The sequence below is a fragment of the Macaca mulatta genome, chromosome 11 (genome assembly GCF_049350105.2).
Source record: "Macaca mulatta isolate MMU2019108-1 chromosome 11, T2T-MMU8v2.0, whole genome shotgun sequence".
Taxonomy (NCBI): Eukaryota; Metazoa; Chordata; class Mammalia; order Primates; family Cercopithecidae; genus Macaca; species Macaca mulatta.
The window spans coordinates 105,830,742-105,851,149 of NC_133416.1; the positions used below are offsets into that span (position 1 = coordinate 105,830,742).

Consider the following 20,408-nt stretch of genomic DNA (forward strand, 5'->3'; position numbering starts at 1 on the left):
GCCTTTTTCCACATCTAAATTGTTCTTAGTGAAAAGCTTTCGTGGGAGCATTTTGAATTCACTTCATGTTCAAAGCTATTAGTCCCAGATAAAGGAAAGGAGAATAGGAGGAAGTGGTTGTCAGATGAAAGGGTAAGGGAGATAAGCAAAAATGGGATAAATAATGAAACAGTTTTCAAGACAAATTGCAGTTAAACAATTTTGGACTAGTGAGGTATTACCAGTAGACTCGTTTTTTACCTTTTAATGTGCCTAAAACCAGGGTTCCTGATTAATATTAGGATAACATCGTCATTTATTGGGTGTTTCAGAGAGTAACGGTTTCTCTAATGTTATTTCCAGACTCTAAAATAGAGCTCAAGCTTGAGAAGAGAGAACCACTAAAGGGCAGAGCAAAGACTCCGGTAACACTCAAGCAAAGAAGAGTTGAGCACAACCAGGTATCTTTAGTTTTATTTTAATCACCGTGTACAGGTATAAATAACCTCCTGACAACACTAATCCGTGTTTTAGTCTTTAATTGTTGACACCCAGATTCCAGCACGTTCAATAAATTTAATTCTGTTGTTAAATGATACTAAAAATCTAAACTTTATGGGTTTTGTCAGTAGTGTAGCCTGCAATTACAGCAAAAGCAACTTTTTAATAAATGTCTCATTTGTGTTTGAGTCTGTGCTAAACGTAGTTCAAAACCAGTTATACAGCATTTTGAAAGAAATATTTTAAAAGTTGGAAATATCTAGACACTTTTGATACAATTTCTTTAAAAAGCAATAGAAGGGTTTTATATTTGTGTCTTTGTCTCTAGATTTTTGACTTTGATTTTGTGTTTGCCTGTCTTGTCTTCTGTGATTCTTCCCTAAACTCAGATGCTAGTCTGGTCCTAAGACTACAGTTTTCTTTCCTTATGTCAGATGAAAATTTACCTTTTCTATTGTGGGAGAGGCATTTCAGTTTTTCAAAAGGGAAATGTAGGAAACTAAGGAGAAAATAAGCATAGGTGTAAATGAACAGAGAACAAATTATTGACTAACCTAGTATTGTTTACAGAGAACAAATTATTGACTAACGTAGCATTGATTTGGCTGATGCTTTATAAGACAGCTATTCCTAGAGTCATTTTCCTTACCCTTACTATGTCTAGCTGGAAGATTTGTCTAGTTGGTTATCTTTTCCATCTCCTGTTTGTCACTTTTTTTGTTTGTTTGTGATGAAGTTTTGTTCTTGTCATCCAGGCTGGAGTGCAGTGGCGTGATCCCAGCTCACTGCAACCTCCAACCCTGCCGGGCTCAAGCGATTCTCCTGCCACAGCCTCCCAAGTAGCTGAGATTACAGGCACGTGCCACCACGCCCAGCTAATTTTTGTATTTTTAGTAGAGGCGGGGTTTCACTGTGTTGGCCAGGCTGGCCTTGAACTCCTGACCTCAGGTGAGCCACCTGCATCAGCCTCCCAAAGTGCTGGGATTACAGGCGTGAGCCACTGCTCCCGGCCTGTTTGTTGTTTTAAAATTAAATCCTTAGAGGAGTTATTCTTGATTCCTTAAGCCAAGTCTCTCTCTTCATTTGATGTAGTTGATAAGTTGAATTTCAGAACCGTTTGTTAGAAATGAGCTTTGTTACAAAAACGTACAGAGCATTGAATAAATGAAGATTTTGTTAACATAGAACCAAATACTGGAATACATATTTTATTGCCCTTTTATGTAGTAGTCCTAACAAATAGCTTCAGGAGCATGCTGAAGAATAAGGAAATAACAAGAGAACTTAGGAAAATTTGGTGAAGCACGCTGAAACCGACAAGCATGGAGAATTTTGGTCCAGAGTTTGAAGTGAAGATGATGTGGTGCCAGCAAGAGCATGTGACTGATCAGATACTAGGTTAAAAGAAGGGGAGGAGACATAGTATTAAAGATGGTCTAAGGGATAATTGAGTTGACGAATCTAAACTGAGGGGCAGAATAGTCAAAGGAGTGTAAGTTTAGATGACAGGCAGAGTTAGACAGTGGCTTTATTGCAGAAAATTTAAAACATGTAGAAGAGTGGAGGAAGAGTTTAATGACCCTCCAGTCATAGATGTGCCGCAGTTGTCAGGGTTTTACCAGTCTGGTTTCATCACCCCACACTCTCCAGCTTTTTAAATTACTTTTTTTTTGAGACGGAGTCTCACTGTATCGCCCAGGCTGGAGTGCAATGGCACAATCTCGGCTTACTTGCAACCTCCGCCTCCTGGGTTCAAGCAGTTTTCCTGGTTCAGCCTCCTGAGTAGCTGGGATTACAGGCTCCCGCCACCATGCCTGGCTAGTTTTTGTATTTTTAGTAGAGAACAGGTTTTCACCATGTTGGCCAAGCTGGTCTCGAACTCCTGACCTCAAGTGATCCACCTGCCTTGGCCTCCCAGATTGCTGGGATTACAAGCATGAGCCACTGCGCCCGGCCTTAAATTGCTTTTGATTTTTTTTGTTTTGCTTTGTCCTGGAGTATATTAAAGCAATCTTTGACATGTTTCACACATTAAAAAGTCAGCATTGTAGCATATATCTCTGAAAGATAAGTGCCGTTCCAGTGACAATGCCAATATCACACGTGATAAGATTAATAATTTATTCGTGTCTAATTCATGTTTAAATTCCTCTAGTTTCAGTAATGTTTCATTTATGATTATGTTGTTCAAATCAGGATCCAAACAGGATCCACATATCTGGTTTGATTTTTGGTTGTTTTTCTCTCTCAAGTCTGTAGCTATTACCACTGTAACTGTTTCTCTTCCCTCCATTTATTTGGTGAAGAAACTAGGTCATTACAGAATTTCCCAACATTCTGGATTTGTTAGGTTGCTTCTTTATGTCATTTAATTAGCTTCTGTATTCGCTGCATTTCCTGTAGAGTGGGTTAGATCTGTAGTGAGGGTATGTAGTAAACCTTTCTGTGATAGAAATTTTTTATATCTGTGCTATCCATTACAGTAGCCACTAGCTATTGAATACTTGAATGGTGACTGGTGGGGCTGAGAAACTCTCAGTTTTTCTTTGTTGTTGTTTTTGTTGTTTTGAGATGGAGTTTCACTCTTTTGCCCAGGCTGGTATGATATCAGCTCACCACAACCTCTGCCTCCCAGGTTCAAGCGATTCTCCTGCCTCAGCCTCCTGAGTAGCTGGGATTACAGGCATGTGCCACCACACCCGGCTAATTTTGTGTTTTTAGTAGAGACGGGGTTTCTCCATGTTGGTCAGGCTGGTCTCAAACTCCCGACCTCAGGTGATCCATCCGCCTCAGCCTCCCAAAGTGCTAGGATTACAGGCGTGAGCCACTGTGCCCGACTGAAACGATGTTTTAATTTTAATTAAATTTAAATGGCCTCATGTGGCTAGTGGCCTACCATATTGGACGGCACAGATCCAGGGGGTTGGTCAGATCCACATTCAGTTTCTTTCACAAGAATACTTAATAAATGATATTGTGGCCTTCCTGTTACATCGTTTCAGGAGGTATAGAATGTCTTTCTGACGATGCTAAAATTAGTAATTGATTTAGGTGTTGAAAGCTTAATCCATCTGTTACAAAGTTCCACATTGCCCTTTCATTTAATGTTTCTAACAGTCATTGATGATGATTGCCTAGGTCTATTATTTTGAGGTTTTTTATGTATTAGATTTATGATCAGTTACAGTCATCATTCTTTTTTGATGTTCACATTGCGCCATCTCTAGCCATTAGGAATTACTAAGTTGGTTCCTGTATTTTTTAATTTCTTCCCCCATTTATCTTTGATATTTGATAGTTCCTTGTTTTCTGGAACAGTAAGACATCCCAGGCTCGTGTATGCTTCCTGCGTCATACCTGGAATCAGCCATGTTTCCAAGGAACCCTGATCCTTTTAATAGAAAATACTATTTGGAAGCAACAATTTGGATGCTGACATGTTCATTCCTAGTGGCTGTCATTGTTTCTGGGTCTTTTCAGTAGGTAGTGCTAGGTAAATCATGAATTAATGTAAATCATGAATAAATGGTGAAATTTCAAATTTTTAAATACAGGCTAATTTTGGGCATTATACTTGTATCTTTTTTATCTTATGCTGAATATCTTGGTTCTTCAAATGATATTATTACTTACGTAAGTATCACATGTATGTGTTTCTAAATAATACGGTATTACTAGTAACAATAAGGCTGTTAAATGCAATTTGGGATTTTGTTTTTCTTGTCTTTAGGACATATCCCACTAGAATGTAAAGTCAAAATACTGTACTTAAAGTCACTTGAAGTAATTTTTGTCTTTGTGTCATGCAGCCACCAACTTAATAGATTTTTTTTGTTCTCTAATACTAGGATTTTTTTTTTATTATTTTTTAATTGTGTTGAGAGTATAATATAGTTTTATATAGACAAAATAAGGTAGAGTTGGAATTCTGGCTTCTGTCCTTTTCCCTTCCATCTATAGATAACCATTTTTATTAAGTTTTGATTATATTTTGTTTCTTTTTGAAAATACAAGTAAATATATAGATTTTTATATGCTCCCCTTTTACATAAAATGCAGCCTGCTTTGTACATTTCCATTTTTAACCTAAACACGTATCCTTGAGATCACTCCATATAAGAATGTAGCCATTTTCCTCATTGCTTTGTACAACTGCATTTTATGTGTTGCATTTTATGGATGTACTGTAATTTATTTAACCACTCTCCATTTGGTGAATATTTGAGTTGTTTTCAGCTGTATGTTATTATGAATAATGCGAGGATGAACCATAGAGCAACATTTTGCATGTGTCATTGCATATTTTTTGCCAGTTTATCTTGGGGAAGCCTACAAGTGAAATTGCTAGGTAATTTCACCATTACATTTCTCTGCATATGAGTTGAAGCATTTTGCATTCCCACCCGCAATGTTTGAAAGTACTGTTCTCAAATGGAGGAATATGAGGCTGGTGTTTTTTGTTGTTGTTGTTGTTTTTTAATAAAGTTAGTATGAGTAACCATATTGGTCATGTTTTACTTAAATTGATAGTGAGGCCTTTAAGATGGCTTTTACTTATCTCAGGAGCTTTAGAAATTATATATTCCCAGACCCTGATGATATTCAATCTAATTGGTTATGGTAGTTGGGGGCATTTGCTTTTTTTTTTTTCTCTCCTTGATGGTACTGTGCCACAAGGATTGAGAATCTCAGATTATAATACTACCTTTCCTTCTATTCAAATAGTAGGGAATTTGACTATTAAAAAGCACATACTCTGGTCAGGCACAGTGGCTCACGCCTATAATCCCAGCACTTCGGGAGGCCCAGGTGGGTGGATCACCTGAGGTCAGGAGACCAGCCTGGCCAACATGGCGAAACCCCGTCTCTACTAAAAATACGAAAAATTCAGCTAAGCATGCTGGTGCGTGCCTGTAATCCCAGCTACTCAGGAGGGTGAGGCAGGAGAATCGCTTGAACCTCGCAGGTGGAGGTTGCCGTGAGCCGAGATTGCGCCACTGTACTCTGGCCTGGGCAACAGAGCGAGATTCTGTCTCAAAAAATAAAAATAAGAAAGCAGTTACTCTGTGTATGTCTGTAATTTGTTTACAGATTTCTCTTTTGACAATAATTTTGCATTCAGCAAATATTTCCTAGTTGATAGGATAAGGAACCCAGAGATTCAGATTGTAACTTAAAACTCTTATAATGTCAATTCTAAATATAGATAAATACAAAACAATGATTTATGAGACTATGTCTGTAACTTTTGGGGTTTTGGAAGTATTACTTCTAGCCATTTAGGCGTATTTATTGGATGACCACTCCTGTCACAGGATTAAAGTTTGAAAAAAAAATTTGTCTTTAAATTTAATAGACACTGACTTGGACATAAAACCATCAGTAATCTAGGTTAAATATTAGCGTGAAAGCAGAAGTGACAACAGAAGCACACTCTACTATAATACTGATCATTGACCAATGTTCTCTAGTTAAAAGAATTTAAAAGAATCATCTGGTAATAGCGGCTTCAAAACTGAAAACCTTGCTACTTGAATGTGGAATTTCGGGCCCTACCCAAGAGCTACAGAATCAGAATCTGCATTTAACAAAAGCTTCAAGTGATTGATAGGCACATTACAATTTAAGAAGAACTGATCTAATGGGTTTTAAACTAGTATGTAAGAAATGCTGGATTTTTAAAAATGAGGAATGATCAGTGAAACGTAGAAATTAATCTGAGACTGAGAATCTGAGACAGCTCTTTTCTATCTTTCTGTAGTGACATGGATAGCGTTGAGATTTGAAAGTGACATTAGGCTTACATGTTCATTAAAGAGTGACCACAGGGTTTTTGTGGCTACCTAATTTTGTATCTGTTTCCAAGAAAAGTTTGACACTTGAGAATTTTTTAGTTCAAGTAAGCTATGTGTGGGATTATAATTTAAACTGAGTCTACAAAAATGATTCTAACCATATGAAAATAATGTTTAGTCTATGCTAACAATTACAAAAGTTTGTATTTTTGTTCTAAAAGGAAACTGACTTATAATAGATGACTTTCTTGTAAGTCATGATCAGTCTGCTTTTTGTTTAGTCAGAGATGTATCTCCAATACTAGAACCAAATAGCAGAGAGTCAAAAAGGGAACTGGTGATAGTTGATGTGCTTTTTTTTCCCATCATTTTTATAATTTGTGAGCTACTATAGGTGGATTCTTTAGTGTATTTTACCACTTTTTAAGTGTTTTCTGATGCCTAAATATCAGTTCAATTAATACGTTTAGGAATATTTTGAGGGCATAGCATCGTTTGTAAATGCTGGCATTTGGAGACTTATTTCCTGGCTTCTCAGTGTGCCAGTATGGCCGTTATAAAAGTATTTGGTGTTAGAATATGACTTTTTAATGTGTTGATGCTTGAATAGAGCTATTCTCAAGCTGGAGTAACTGAAACTGAATGGACAAGTGGATCTTCAAAAGGCGGACCTCTGCAGGCATTAACTAGGGAATCTACAAGAGGGTCAAGAAGAACTCCAAGGAAAAGGGTGATGCAAGGCTTATTCCTTAGAATTGGGTTTTCAGATTGGTAGGGTTTTAGTATTATTTTATATTTATTGTTTTTGTTTTGTTTTCAAACTAACAGGTGGAAACTTCAGAACATTTTCGTATAGATGGTCCAGTAATTTCAGAGAGTACTCCCATAGCTGAAACTATAATGGCTTCAAGCAACGAATCCTTAGTAAATATGTTTCATAAACTATACAAGTGGTATTCTTTGTAAATTACCCTTTAATTGGAAATGGGGAGGTGGTGAATTTTCGCAAATCTCAAATTTACATTTTTTTTAACAATTTTAAACGGATTTTCCCCATGTAGTTCTGAATTTTAGGATTTTCCTATAATATCCAATTTATGTAAAGAAATCTAATTCATTGTACAAGAAAGTATAAGGATATTTTTGTTAAAATATTTGAAGAATGAGGCTTCACATGTGAGGCACTAAGTTGTGTTTGTAGGCTCTGTTGCTTAAATCTTTACTAAGGGAAAATTTCTAATATTACAGAGATAAAATATCTTTCTTTTCTTTTTAAGTGTCTGTGTTATGTTTGGATAATTCTGAGTCTGAATAATTTGAATCTTGGCAGGTTGTCAATAGGGTGACTGGAAATTTCAAGCATGCATCTCCTATTCTGCCAATCACTGAATTCTCAGACATACCCAGAAGAGCACCAAAGAAACCATTGACAAGAGCTGAAGTAAATGAATACAATTTAGATCGATGCTATCATTGATCTTTCAAAGAGGAAATATTTCTTTTTTTTTTTTTTTTTTTTTTTTTTGGAGTGGGAGGGAGCAGAGCTTTCTTTGTTGGGTGGAGTGTGTAAATATGCATAAATTATTTTAAGGACACTTTTATTAGTGAAAACAGAAATTAACTAATATAGTATGACATGCTAATACTATCCTCTTGCCACTGTATCCCTCTTAAGTTCCAGTTTTCAAGGGAGTGGTCATTTGTGTTCTGCTTATAATATGTTCTGTTTGTCGTGGATGCAAGTTTGAAAGTGCTGCTGGGCTGTGAGGGAGGCTACACTTTATTTTGTTGACGGGTCAAATAAGATACTTTAAGATAACTTTATATGGTGCTGGAATGGGTTAACTCTTGTATAAGCTTGAAAGTACTAACTGCATGATGCATTTTAATTTGAATGAATCTTTACAAAAGGAGCTGAAACATTATTTTGTTCTGGACATAAAGGTAAACAGCAAAACAAGCTAAACATTATTTTATATTTTTTTAATTTGGGCATATTTCATTGACTATAATTTTAAAACATAAAATTTGCTAAAGGTTCATGTTAATTGAGTATCTTCTGTATTTTATCTTTTACTACAGAATTCTTAATAAATGAAGAAACAATATACTTTTTGTTATTATCGGAAACAGAGTCTTGCTCCATTACCCAGGCTGGAGTGCAGTGGCGTGATCTCAGCTCACTGCAACCTCTGCCTCCTGGGTTCAAGCGATTCTCCTGCCTCAGCTTCCTGAGTAGCTGGGATTACAGGTGCCCGCCACCACGCCCAGCTAATTTTTGTATTTTTAGTAGAGACAGGGTTTCACCATGTTGGTCAGGCTGGTCTCAAACTCCTGACCTCAGGTCCACCCGCCTCAGCCTCCGAAAGTACTGGGATTACAGTGAGGGAATTAGCATTGCCATGTTAGATTACTGAATTTTTTCCCCCCAGTTATTTGAATGTGTAGCAGTTTTTCCACTCCAATAACCACATATATAAGGTATCTTCAAGAAATTTGAAGTTTTTCAAATTTGAAATTTGAAATTCCAAGAGCCTTGGAAGCATGTGGATACCTAGGTATTAATTTAGAAATGGCAGTTGTAAAATCTGTGATAGATGTAAGGGCATTTTGTTCTCTAAAACTTACTATTTATGTTTTAATTATTGCACGTTTACACTAAATTTTAACTTGTGGTTGTTTGTTTGTTTCTTATTAGGTGGGAGAAAAAACAGAGGAAAGAAGAGTAGAAAGGGATATTCTTAAGGAAATGTTCCCCTATGAAGCATCTACACCAACAGGAATTAGGTATTCAGATACATTGAAACAAGTACTAGCGTATTCTAGTAGGGAATCTTTATTTTTAATTATTCATCACAAAGTTACTGTACCTCTGCTCAGAATTAAGCTGTTCTTTTGGAGCCAGGTGCAGTGGTACATGCCTATAGTCCCAGCTACTCAAGAGACTAAGGCAGGTGGATCGCTTGAGCCCAGAGTTCAAGACCGGTCTGGGCAACATAATGAGATTCTGTCTACTCCCTGACTCTTAAATAAATAAGAGAATGAACTGTTCTTTTGGGAGCAGTTTAATTCCCCTAAGCCCACCAGTAAATATTCTTGGAAGTTGAATGAGTTTCAAAATTGCAGTTGGTAAATGGAGGATTTTAAATAAATCATTTACTTACTACTTAATTTATATGTTAAAATCTAAATGGAAATCTAGTGAGAAATACTTTTTCCCCCTGAATTTCTCTTTAATAATTGAAAAGACTGTGTATATATATCTTAATTTTTAACTGAAAGAAACACAACCAAAACTATGTTTTGTTTTTCCTCTTTACTCCTAAACATTAGCTTTGAAGAGCCTTTCAGAAGGCAGTTTAGTGACTATTTATCAGTGTTCTGAATATTCTTTTCTAATAAAGGATGCATCTAACTTTTTTTTTTTTTTTTTTTTTTTGAGACATTGTCTCACTCTTGTTGCCCAGGCTGGAGTGCAGTGACACTATCTCAGCTCACTATAACCTCCACCTCCCAGGTTCAAGCAGTCCTCCCCGCTCAGCCTCCCGAGTAGCTGGAATTGCACCCACCATCATGCCTGGCTAATTTTTGTATTTTTGTAGAGACAGGGTTTCACCATGTTGGCCAGGCTGGTCTTGAACTCCTGACTTCAGGTGATCCGCCCACCTCAGCCTCCCAAAGTGCTGGGATTAACAGGCGTGAGCCACCACACCTGGCCCATCTTTTAAAATAGAAAATGTGTAGAAGTTTTAAATAGGCTGACTGACCTCACTGCTTTGTATGTATCAATTTTCTCTACTGTTATCTCAGGGAATGTGCTTGGAATTAGGAGTGGCAATGACATTTTATGTTATTTCTCTAAATCATGCCTTTATCTAAAATTATTTTTCTCTTCCTCCTTTCACTCCCAACAGTGCTAGTTGCCGCAGACCAATCAAAGGGGCTGCAGGCCGGCCATTAGAACTCAGTGATTTCAGGATGGAGGAGTCTTTTTCATCTAAATATGTTCCTAAGTATGTTCCCTTGGCAGATGTCAAGTCAGAAAAGACAAAAAAGGGACGCTCCATTCCCGTATGGATAAAAATTTTGCTGTTTGTTATTGTGGCAGTTTTTTTGTTTTTGGTCTATCAAGCTATGGAAACCAACCAAGTAAATCCCTTCTCTAATTTTCTTCATGTTGACCCTAGAAAATCCAACTGAATGGTATCTCTTTGGCACATTCAACTTGGTCTCCTATTTTTAATAACTGTGTTGAAAAACATTTGTGTACACTTGTTGACTCCAAGAACTAAAAATAATGTGATTTTGCCTCAATAAATGTAGTATTTCATTGAAAAGCAAACAAAATATATAGGAATGGACTTCATTAAAATGTTTTTGAACTTTGGACTAGTAGGAGATCACTTTGTGCCATATGAATAATCTTTTTTAGCTCTGGAACTTTTTGTAGGCTTTATTTTTTTAATGTGAGCATCTTATTTCATTTTTGAAAAAATGTATATGTTTTTTGTGTATTTGGGAAACAAGAAGGGCGAAACATGGTAGTGTAATGTGAAGCTACACATTTAATACTTAGAATTCTTACAGAAAAGATTTTAAGAATTATTCTCTGCTGAATAAAAACTACAAATATGTGAAACATAATGAAATTCAGTAAGAGGAAAAGTAACTCGGTTGTACTTTTTGTAACTGCAACAAAGTTTGATGGTGTTTATGAGGAAAAGTACAGCAATAATCTTTTCTGTAACCTTTATTAATAGTAATATTCTTGTAGCCCTGTCATACTCACTTTTTAAGACACAGTATCATGAAAGTCCTACTTCAGTGAGACCCATTTACATACAGTAGATTTTTAGCAGAGATCCTTTAGTGTAACATACATATTTTAGAGAATTGTTAGCTGGCTATACATGTTTTGAAAAGCTGTTTGGCTAGCTATAAGGCTATAATTGGAAATTTGTATTTTTTATTTACAGCAAAACATTTATTCAGTCATCCAGTTTGCTACCAAAATACCTTTTAGATAAGTGTGTGTATGTTTGTTTAGAAGTTAGAAATTGTAAACACTGGTCTTATGTTTCATTTGGATTCATTATTGCATTGTCTTGTTACCAGAAACAAATTTTGCCAGGCTTTTTTTGCCTTATATTTCCCAGCATAATTTGATTAGAAAGTACAAAATGGGCTGGGCGCGGTGGCTCACGCCTGTAATCCCAGCACTTTGGGAGGCCAAGGCGGGTGGATCACGAGGTCAAGAGATCAAGACCATCCTGGCCAACATGGTGAAACCCCGTCTCTACTAAAAATACAAAAAAAATAGTTGGGTGTGGTGGTACACGCCTGTAGTCCCATCTACTAGGGAGACTGAGGCAGGAGAATCATGTGAACCCAGGAGACGGAGGTTGCAGTGAGCCAAGATTACATCACTGCGTTCCAGCCTGGCGACAGAGCGAGACTCCATCTCAAAAAAAAAGAAAGTACAAAAAGGACTTGCTTTTATATTATAGCATAAGCAGTAGTTAATAAAGTTGTATACTCTGAATAAGAGATGGGCATTATGTTTGTTTGTTTTTTTTTTTTTTTTTTTTTTTTTTTGAGATGGAGTCTTGCTCTTGTCACCTAGGCTGTAGTGCAGTGGCACGATCTGGACTCAGTGCAACCTCTGCCTCCCAGGTTCAAGCAAGTTTCCTGCCTCGGCAGAGTCGGGGTTTCACAATGTTGGCCAGGCTGGTCTCGAACTCCTGGCCTCAAGTGATCTGCCTGCCTCAGCTTCCCAAAGTGCTGGGATTACAGGTGTGAGCCACTGCACCCGACCGGCATTATGATTTTGTGTACTCTTGAAATGGTTATCTTTGTGGTGTTTTTTTGTTTTTTTTTTTTTTTTTTTTTTTTTGCTGAAACTTACCTCATGAATAACTTGGTTACGTAAAGTAGTAAGTAGGTGATTAAAATTTCAATAGAATCAAATAAGACAAAAATTTTAAACTGACTTGAGTTTCAACTTTACAGTCATTGGCCATAAAGCACACTAAAAATGTAAGTTATTTTTAAATACATCTGAAATAAAAATACTTAATAAAAAGGAAGAAGCTGAAGATGTATATTTAGACCAGCACACAATTTTGATTTCAATTAGCCTTATTCTGATATTTAGCTTTTAGATCTTTCGTACACATTTTCATGTACTTTGCAGTTGAGACCAGAAAGACTTGTAGGTCTTTCTGCAGAATGAGTGGGTCCTTCTGCAAAGTGAGTGGGAAACTTACTCCTAGATCAGAAATGTTTGCCTGTCTGAGTAAAAGTGTTTCTTTGAGATGAGCCATAGAAGGGGCACCTTTTACCCAACTTTTCTTTGTTTTTAAACTTTGTTTCCCATACTGTTTTCAGCCTTTTGTTTATAATTAGAAATTGTGAGAAGCTTCATTTAGTGTTTAAAAATGTGGGAAGGTAAATCAGACTTAACATGTATGTAAGATCAATTCACTTAAAAGTATGGTCCAAATAGCAAAAATAGGACCAGGTGAAACATGTAGTCATTTTTTAAAAACATGTACTTGGTCTTTTGTGTGTGTCTGTTTTATTCCATTAGAATAAATGTGTCCTTGATGTAAATGCAAAGCATTTCTTCCTGATTCAATTGTAGATGTAGACTTTACAATATAATTCAATAATAAAAAGTAATTAACCTCTAGTTTTGTCGTTGCAATAAATGGTTTTCAGATAGCATAAACTGTGATTTCTGGATAACATTTCTTATGTGGTATTATGGATTATTGTGTTTTATTTCAGTCTGTTCATATGTCTTACTTCTTATCATTATAATCAGGTTCTCATTTATTCAAAGGTAAGCAATGTGTCACAATTGTACTCACAGAATGACATTAAGAAGTGCTCCAAGGCACCTCTCCCACACTTGGTTCCTTTTCCCCACCAGTTTTACCGCCTTTAGTATTTACCTATGACCCTTAGGATTGTTAGTCTTGCTTTGAGACTAAGCCAGTGTCACTGTGATATGTCATGGAGCTGTGCTCACAAGATGAAAGTGCCATTATGTCTTCGTCATTCATGTGTCCCAGAGGTGTTTCTCAAGGTAGTATAGACACCATAATTAATAAGAAAGCAAATCACATCAAAGACTTAAAACAACAAGTTTTATTTATGCTTACCATGTGCCTGGGTACTTTTCTGTGTGCTTAATATGTATTCCCTCAATCCTCACAATAATCATATGGAGTAGGCATTTTCGTAATCTCATTACAAATGAGGAAATTGATGGTTAGAGGTGTTAAGAAACTTCGTCATGTTTGCATACAGCTGAGAAGTGATGGATCTGGTTGCATGTGATATGGCAGGAGGGAACCTAAAAGACCAAACAATTCTGTTTACATGCTTTAAACCAGTTCTTCTGTGTTCAGCCCTGCTCCTTTCACAACTTTGGTGGTGCCTTTTAAGTTTCAAACTTCTGAAGCGTTCTTTTGGGTAAAGTAGCTCACCCCTAGGTTTTTTTGTTTTTGTTTTCTTTGAGACAAGGTCTCACTTAATCTTTCTCTGTGGCTATTTAAATTTAAACCTGGCCGAGTGTGGTGGCTCACGCCTGCAATCCTAGCACTTTGGGAGGCTGAGGCAGGCAGATCAGCTGAGGTCAGGAGTTGGAGACCAGCCTGGCCAAGATGGCAAGACAATTTTTAATCTCTACTAAAAATACAAAAATTAGCAGGGTTGGTGGTGGGTGCCTGCAATCCCAGCTATTCGGTAGGCTGAGGCAGAAAAATCACCTGAACCTGGGAGACGGAGGTAGCACTCCAGCCTGGGTGACAGAGTGAGACTCCATCTCAAAAAAATAATAATAATTAATAATAAATTTAAGCCTTTAATTTTGTTAATTCTTTTTCTGTTTCTTAATCTCTTTTTTGACGGAGTCTAGCTCTGTTGCCCAGGCTGGAGTGCAGTGGCACCATCTTGGCTCCCTGCTCCCTCTGCCTCCTGGGTTCAGGTGACTCTCCTGTCTCTGCCTCCCGAGTAGCTGGGACTACAAGTGCGCCAACATGCCCAGTTAATTTTTGTATTTTTAGTAGAGACGGGGTTTCGCCATGTTGGCCAGGCTGGTCTTGAATGCCTGACCTCAGGTGATCTCCTAAAGTGCTGGGATTACAGGCGTGGGCCACCACACCTGACAATTTTTTTTTTTTTTCATCTTCCAAGCAGCTTTTTGAAGTATCTTTTGCTATCTCACTCTACCTTTTTGTCATTGTGTTAAACACTTTTTTATTCCCTTGCCAGTATTCAAGTCTCAGTAGAAAGAGGCTGTAAGCCTGTCACCTTGAATTGATGGTCACTGAGAGCTTTTCAGAATTCACGTATCATCCTTTCCACCAACGATTTGTGGAGAAAGTAGAGGAACAGACATAGGGTTTGAGTGCAAGGGGACTCCATGTGTTCTGTTAAGTTCTCCTGATTATGGAATCATTAGTTGAACTGACAACATTTATACTATATTTACAGTGTTTTTAAATGGATTGAAATTTATTGGCCGGGCGCGGTGGCTCAAGCCTGTAATCCCAGCACTTTGGGAGGCCGAGACGGGCGGATCACGAGGTCAGGAGATCGAGACCATCCTGGTGAACACAGTGAAACCCCGTCTCTACTAAAACTACAAAAAACTAGCCGGGCGAGGTGGCGGGCGCCTGTAGTCCCAGCTACTCGGGAGGCTGAGGCAGGAGAATGGAGTGAACCCGGGAGGCGGAGCTTGCAGTGAGCTGAGATCCGGCCACTGCACTCCAGCCTGGGTGACAGAGCGAGACTCCGTCTCAAAAAAAAAAAAGAAAAAAAAAAAAAAGTTATTGGTTACCAAATTTTGACACTTAATGCAACAGCCATTTGATGCTTCCTCTGTGGTAAATACAATGTGTAGTTGATGGTGCATGGGTGCAGTTTTAGAATTTTCTTTGAACTTATGTTGAGGCATTCTTTGGGGAAGTTGTTTATTTTAAAAGCATTTGATGCTTGGTGTGGTAGCGCATGCGTGTAATCCCAGCACTTTGGGAGGTGGGAGGCAGAGGTGGGCGGGTCACCTGAGGTCAGGAGTTTCAAGACCAGCCTGACCATGGTGAAACCTTGTCTCTACTAAAAATACAAAATTAGCTGGGCATGGTGGCACATCCCTGCAGCCCCAGCTACTCAGAAGACTGAGGCAGGAGAATCGCTTGAACCTAGGAGGCAAAGGTTGCAGTGAGCCAAGATCGTGCCATTGCACTCTAGTCTGGGTGACGAGCAAAACTCCATCTCAAAAATAATAATAGGCTGGGCGCGTTGGCTCATACCTGTAATCCCGGCACTTGGGGAGGCCGAGACTGGCGGATAACCTGAGGTCAGTTCGAGACCAGCCTGACCAATATGATGAAACCCCATCTCTACTAAAAATACAAAAATTAGCCGGGCCTGGTAATTAGTCGGGCGTGGTGGCATGTGCCTGTGATCCCAGCTACCCAGGAGGCTGAGACAGGAGAATTGCTTGAACCCAGGAGGCAGAGGTTTTAGTGAGCCGAAATCTTGCCATTGCACTCCAGCCTGGGCAGAAAGGGCAAAACTCCATCTCAAAAAATAATAATAAACATAATAAAATTGAAGCATATTGTCTATTAACTAATAACTTATTTAAATATTGCTATTGTTCATTATATTGAGAAACTAATAATCAAACTAATAAGAAACTAAACTTATAGTCAAAGAACTAAAAATTTGCTTATTTGGAATAAATCAAAGTTGAGTATGAAAATTCAGTCCTGACAATAGACCACTAATGACTTTATTGTCCAGAAATTAACACATTGGTCTTGTGACAGTGAATACATTTTCCTTCCTTTTGGAGGAAGGGGATGTAAGCCTTTAGCAGCTATAAATGCATTTCCAACTTATGTTTATGGTGAGTTTATTGGGACATATACCCCATCATAAGTTGAGGAACATCTGTACATGTCACATCATGATGGACCCAACAGACAATGTTGAATGGAGCTAGCCGGGAAAAAGTAGGGCATTATTCCATTCAAAATTCTTTTTTTTTTTTTTTGAGACGGAGTCTCCCTCTGTCGCCCAGGCTAGAGTGCAGTGGCCGGATCTCAGCTCACTGCAAGCTCCGCCTCCCGGGTTCACGCCATTCTCCTGCCTCAGCCTCCCGAGTAGCTGGGACTACAGGCGCCCGCCACCTCGCCCGGCTAGTTTTTTTTGTATTTTTTAGTGGAGACGGGGTTTCACCATGTTAGCCCATGTTGGGATGGTCTCGATCTCCTGACCTCGTGATCCGCCCGTCTCGGCCTCCCAAAGTGCTGGGATTACAGGCTTGAGCCACCGCACCCGGCCTCCATTCAAAATTCTTTATGTAGAAAAGCAAAAATAGTCCATGGCAATAGAAGTCAGAATACTACTTACCTTTAGGGAGGAGTATGAGAGATTCTTGCAAGGTGATAGAAATGTTTCGTGTCTTGGCCAGGCGTGGTGTCTTTTGCCTGTATTCCCAGCTCCTGGGAGGCCAAGGCAGGAGGATCACATAAGCCCAGGAATACAAAACCAGGCTGGGCAACATAATGAGACCCTATTTCTTTTCCTTTTTTTTTTTTGTAGGAAAAATACAGGTGTGGTGGCGCATGTCTGTAGTCCCAGCTACTGGGGAAACGACCCTATCTTAAAAATATATATATATATATCCAAACTGAAGCAGAGAGGAAAAGGCTAAAAGGAACCTCAACAAAGCCTCAGTAACCTGCGTGTGAGAGAGTATCTAGCAGTCTTTTTTTTTTTTTTTTTTTTTTTTTTTGAGATGAAGTTTTCACTCTTGTCGCCCAGGCTGGGCGTGATCTCGGCTCACGTCAACTTCCGCCTCCCAGGTTCAAGCGATTCTCCTGCCGCAGCCTCCCTAGTAACTGGGACTGCAGGCATGCGCCTCCACTCCCGGCTAATTTTGTATTTTTAGTAGAGACGGGGTTTGTCCATGTTGGTCAGGCTAGTCTCGAACTCCTGATCCCAGGTGATCTGCCCACCTTGGCCTCCCAAAGTGCTAGGATTACATGCGTGAGCCACTGCGCCCGGCCAATATCTAGCAGTCTTTCATAGATGTAATGGTAATACCAGGGGAGGAGAGAGACTGCAGGGGGAAAAAGTTTCTTAAGAAATGGCTGAAAATTGGCCGGGTGCGGTGGCGCAAGCCTGTAATCCCAGCACTTTGGGAGGCCGAGATGGGCGGATCACGAGGTCAGGAGATCGAGACCATCGTGGCTAACACGGTGAAACCCCGTCTCTACTAAAAATACAAAAAACTAGCTGGGCAAGGTGGCGGGCGCCTGTAGTCCCAGCTACTCGGAGGCTGAGGCGGGAGAATGGCGTAAACCCGGGAGGCGGAGCTTGCAGTGAGCTGAGATCCGGCCACTGCACTCCAGCCTGGGCGACAGAGCGAGACTCCGTCTCAAAAAAAAAAAAAAAAAAAAAAAAAGAAATGGCTGAAAATTTCCTAACTTCGTAGAAACGATATAAGCCCAAGTATAGGACGTTCAGGTGACCCCAAAACAAAGTCAAACAAGGCAATTTTAGTGAAGCTTTTCAAACAATGAAAGACAACTTAGCAACTGGAGAAAACTATATAAATGACATGGGTAAACAACAATTAGTTACTACTAATTAGTAATAGTGCGAGTCAGAGAGTAATGAAACATCTTTAAAGTGATGAAAGAAATACCACTGTAGATACCCAGCAAAAATATCCTTCAAAATAAAGGTATCTTCAGGTAAAACTACAAATGGAAAAGAATACTAGATTTAAAACTGGAATTACACAAAGGAATGAAGAGTGCCAGAAATGGTAAATTCATGGCTAAAGACTTAATTGTTTTTATTTCTTTAAAAGGTAGTTTACTGTTCAATACAAAATTGTAATCTTGTATTGTGGGATATGAAATGTAAAATACATGTCAATAAAGACAAGGAATATTGTTATCAAGTTCTTGTATGTAGATTAATATTATTTGAAGATAGACTAGTAGGTTAAAGATGCATATTGTAAACCCTAAGGTAGCCATTAATAACAAAACAGGTAAAGCTAGTAAACCAATGGAGTACATAAAATGTAATACTAAGAAAAAGACTCAATCCAAAATAAAATGGGAAAAGAGGAAAAAACACTGGAGGGATGGGAAAAGTAGAAGACAAGTAATAAGATGGTAGTCTTAAATCCAACAACAGATGCTCCTTGATTTACATTGGGTTTATCCAGATGTTACACCATCATAAGTCAAGGGGTATACTCAACTTGTGTTGCTTTAGCAGCATCATAAAATCGAAAAATGGTAAATCGAACTATCTTTTTCTTTTTCTTTTTTTTTTTTTTTTTGGAGGAGGAATCTTGCTCTGTTGCCAGGCTAGAGTGCAGTGGCACAATCTTGGCTCACTGCAACCTCCCTGTCCCGGGTTCAAGCGATTCTGCCTCAGCCTCCCGAGTAGCTGGGACTACAGGCATGCGCCACTACGCGCAGCTAATTTTTTGTATTTTAGTAGAGGGGGTTTCACCATGTTGGCCAGGATGGTCTCGATCTCCTGACCTCGTGATCCATCCACCTCAGACTTCCAAAGAGGTGGGATTACAGCCACCGCACCCTGCCTCGAACTATCTTAAATTAGGGACTGTCTGTATATCATTGTATTAGAAGTGATTTAGGAAAGTTTATGGATTTGTGTTGGGCCACATGAAGCCGTGGGCTGCGGGTTGGACAACTTTGGTCTAAATTAAAAGGTGGAGATTGTCAGATTGGATTTTTTAAAGTAAGATCCAACTATATGCTGTCTACAAGAAACATTTAAAATATAGAGTTACAGGTTTAAAATGAATGAAAGAGTACACCATGAAAAAACTATAATAAATCCAGAATGGTTACATTAATACCAAAGTAGACTTTAAGAAAAGGATTATTACTGTAGATTTTTAAAAAGACACTCGGGCCAGGCATGGTGGCTCATGCATGTAATCCCAGCACTTTGGGAGGCCGAGGTGGGCAGATTACGAGGTCGGGAGATGGAGACCATCCTGACTAACATGGTGAAACCCCGTCTCTACTAAAAATACAAAAAAATTAGCTGGATGTGGTCGTGGGCGCCTGCAGTCCCAGCTACTTGGGAGGCTGAGGCAGGAGAATAGCGTGAACCCGGGAGGTGGAGCTTGCAGTGAGCTGAGATCGCGCCACTGCCCTCCAGCCTGGATGACAGAGCGAGATTCTGTCTCAAAAATTAAAAATGAAAAGACATTCATAAAGGGTCAGTTTATTAAAAAGACAAAATCCTAAATGTGTACGCACCCAGTAACAAAACTTCCAAATACATGAAGCAAAACGTGACAGAATCAAAAGGAGAAATAGACAAATACCAAGTCTAATTGGAGATTTTGACACTCTTCTTTCAGTAACTGTTATAACAAAAATTCAGCAAGTTTATAAAAGACATTAACAATACCTTCAACTAGGCCGGGCGCGGTGGCTCTGGCCTGTAATCCCAGCACTTTGGGAGGCCGAGGCGGGTGGATCACGAGGTCGGGAGATCGAGACCATCCTGGCTAACATGGTGAAACCCCGTCTCTACTAAAAATACAAAAAACTAGCCAGGCGAGGTGGCGGGTGCCTGTAGTCCCAGCTACTCGGAGGCTGAGGCGGGAGAATGGCGTGAACCCGGGAGGTGGAGCTTGCAGTGAGCTGAGATCGCGCCACTGCACTCCAGCCTGGGCGACACAGCGAGACTCCGTCTCAAAAAAAAACAAACAAACAAACAAAAAATACCTTCAACTAATTTGACGTAATTGACATTTATAGAATGCTACATCCAATGACAGCAGAATACACATTCTTCTCAAAGGCACATGGAGCATTCATAAAGATACAATTTTTGTTGGGTAATACCTCTCAATGAAGTCTCAAAAAATGGAAACAAACTATACTTTCTCATCAGGATAGAATTAAAAGTCAACAAAAAGATACCTGGAAAATCCTCAAATATTTGGAAGTTAAATACCATAATTAAATCCATGGGCCAAAGAAATCACAAGGGAAAGTATTTTGAACCAAATGATAATGCAAATAATCAAATTTAATATAATTACAT

At 38.8% G+C, this 20,408-nt stretch overlaps 1 protein-coding gene across 4 annotated transcripts in view; it reads left to right on the forward strand.

The window, feature by feature from the left end:
• The window catches only part of TMPO (thymopoietin), a 35,981-nt gene extending 22,976 nt beyond the window's left edge, over positions 1–13,005 (forward strand). The window contains exons 4-9 of one of the 4 annotated variants that reach the window (XM_002798750.4): positions 343–440; positions 6,886–7,005; positions 7,104–7,199; positions 7,606–7,716; positions 8,974–9,062; positions 10,190–13,005. In XM_002798750.4, coding sequence (XP_002798796.3) covers positions 343–440; positions 6,886–7,005; positions 7,104–7,199; positions 7,606–7,716; positions 8,974–9,062; positions 10,190–10,475 — 800 coding nt within the window. In that variant the 3' untranslated portion in view covers positions 10,476–13,005. The remainder of the gene's footprint in view (positions 1–342; positions 441–6,885; positions 7,006–7,103; positions 7,200–7,605; positions 7,717–8,973; positions 9,063–10,189) is intronic. The other 3 variants (XM_028828791.2, XM_015152482.3, XM_015152483.3) reach the window with 3 other exon arrangements.
• The last annotated feature ends 7,403 nt before the right edge of the window (positions 13,006–20,408 follow it).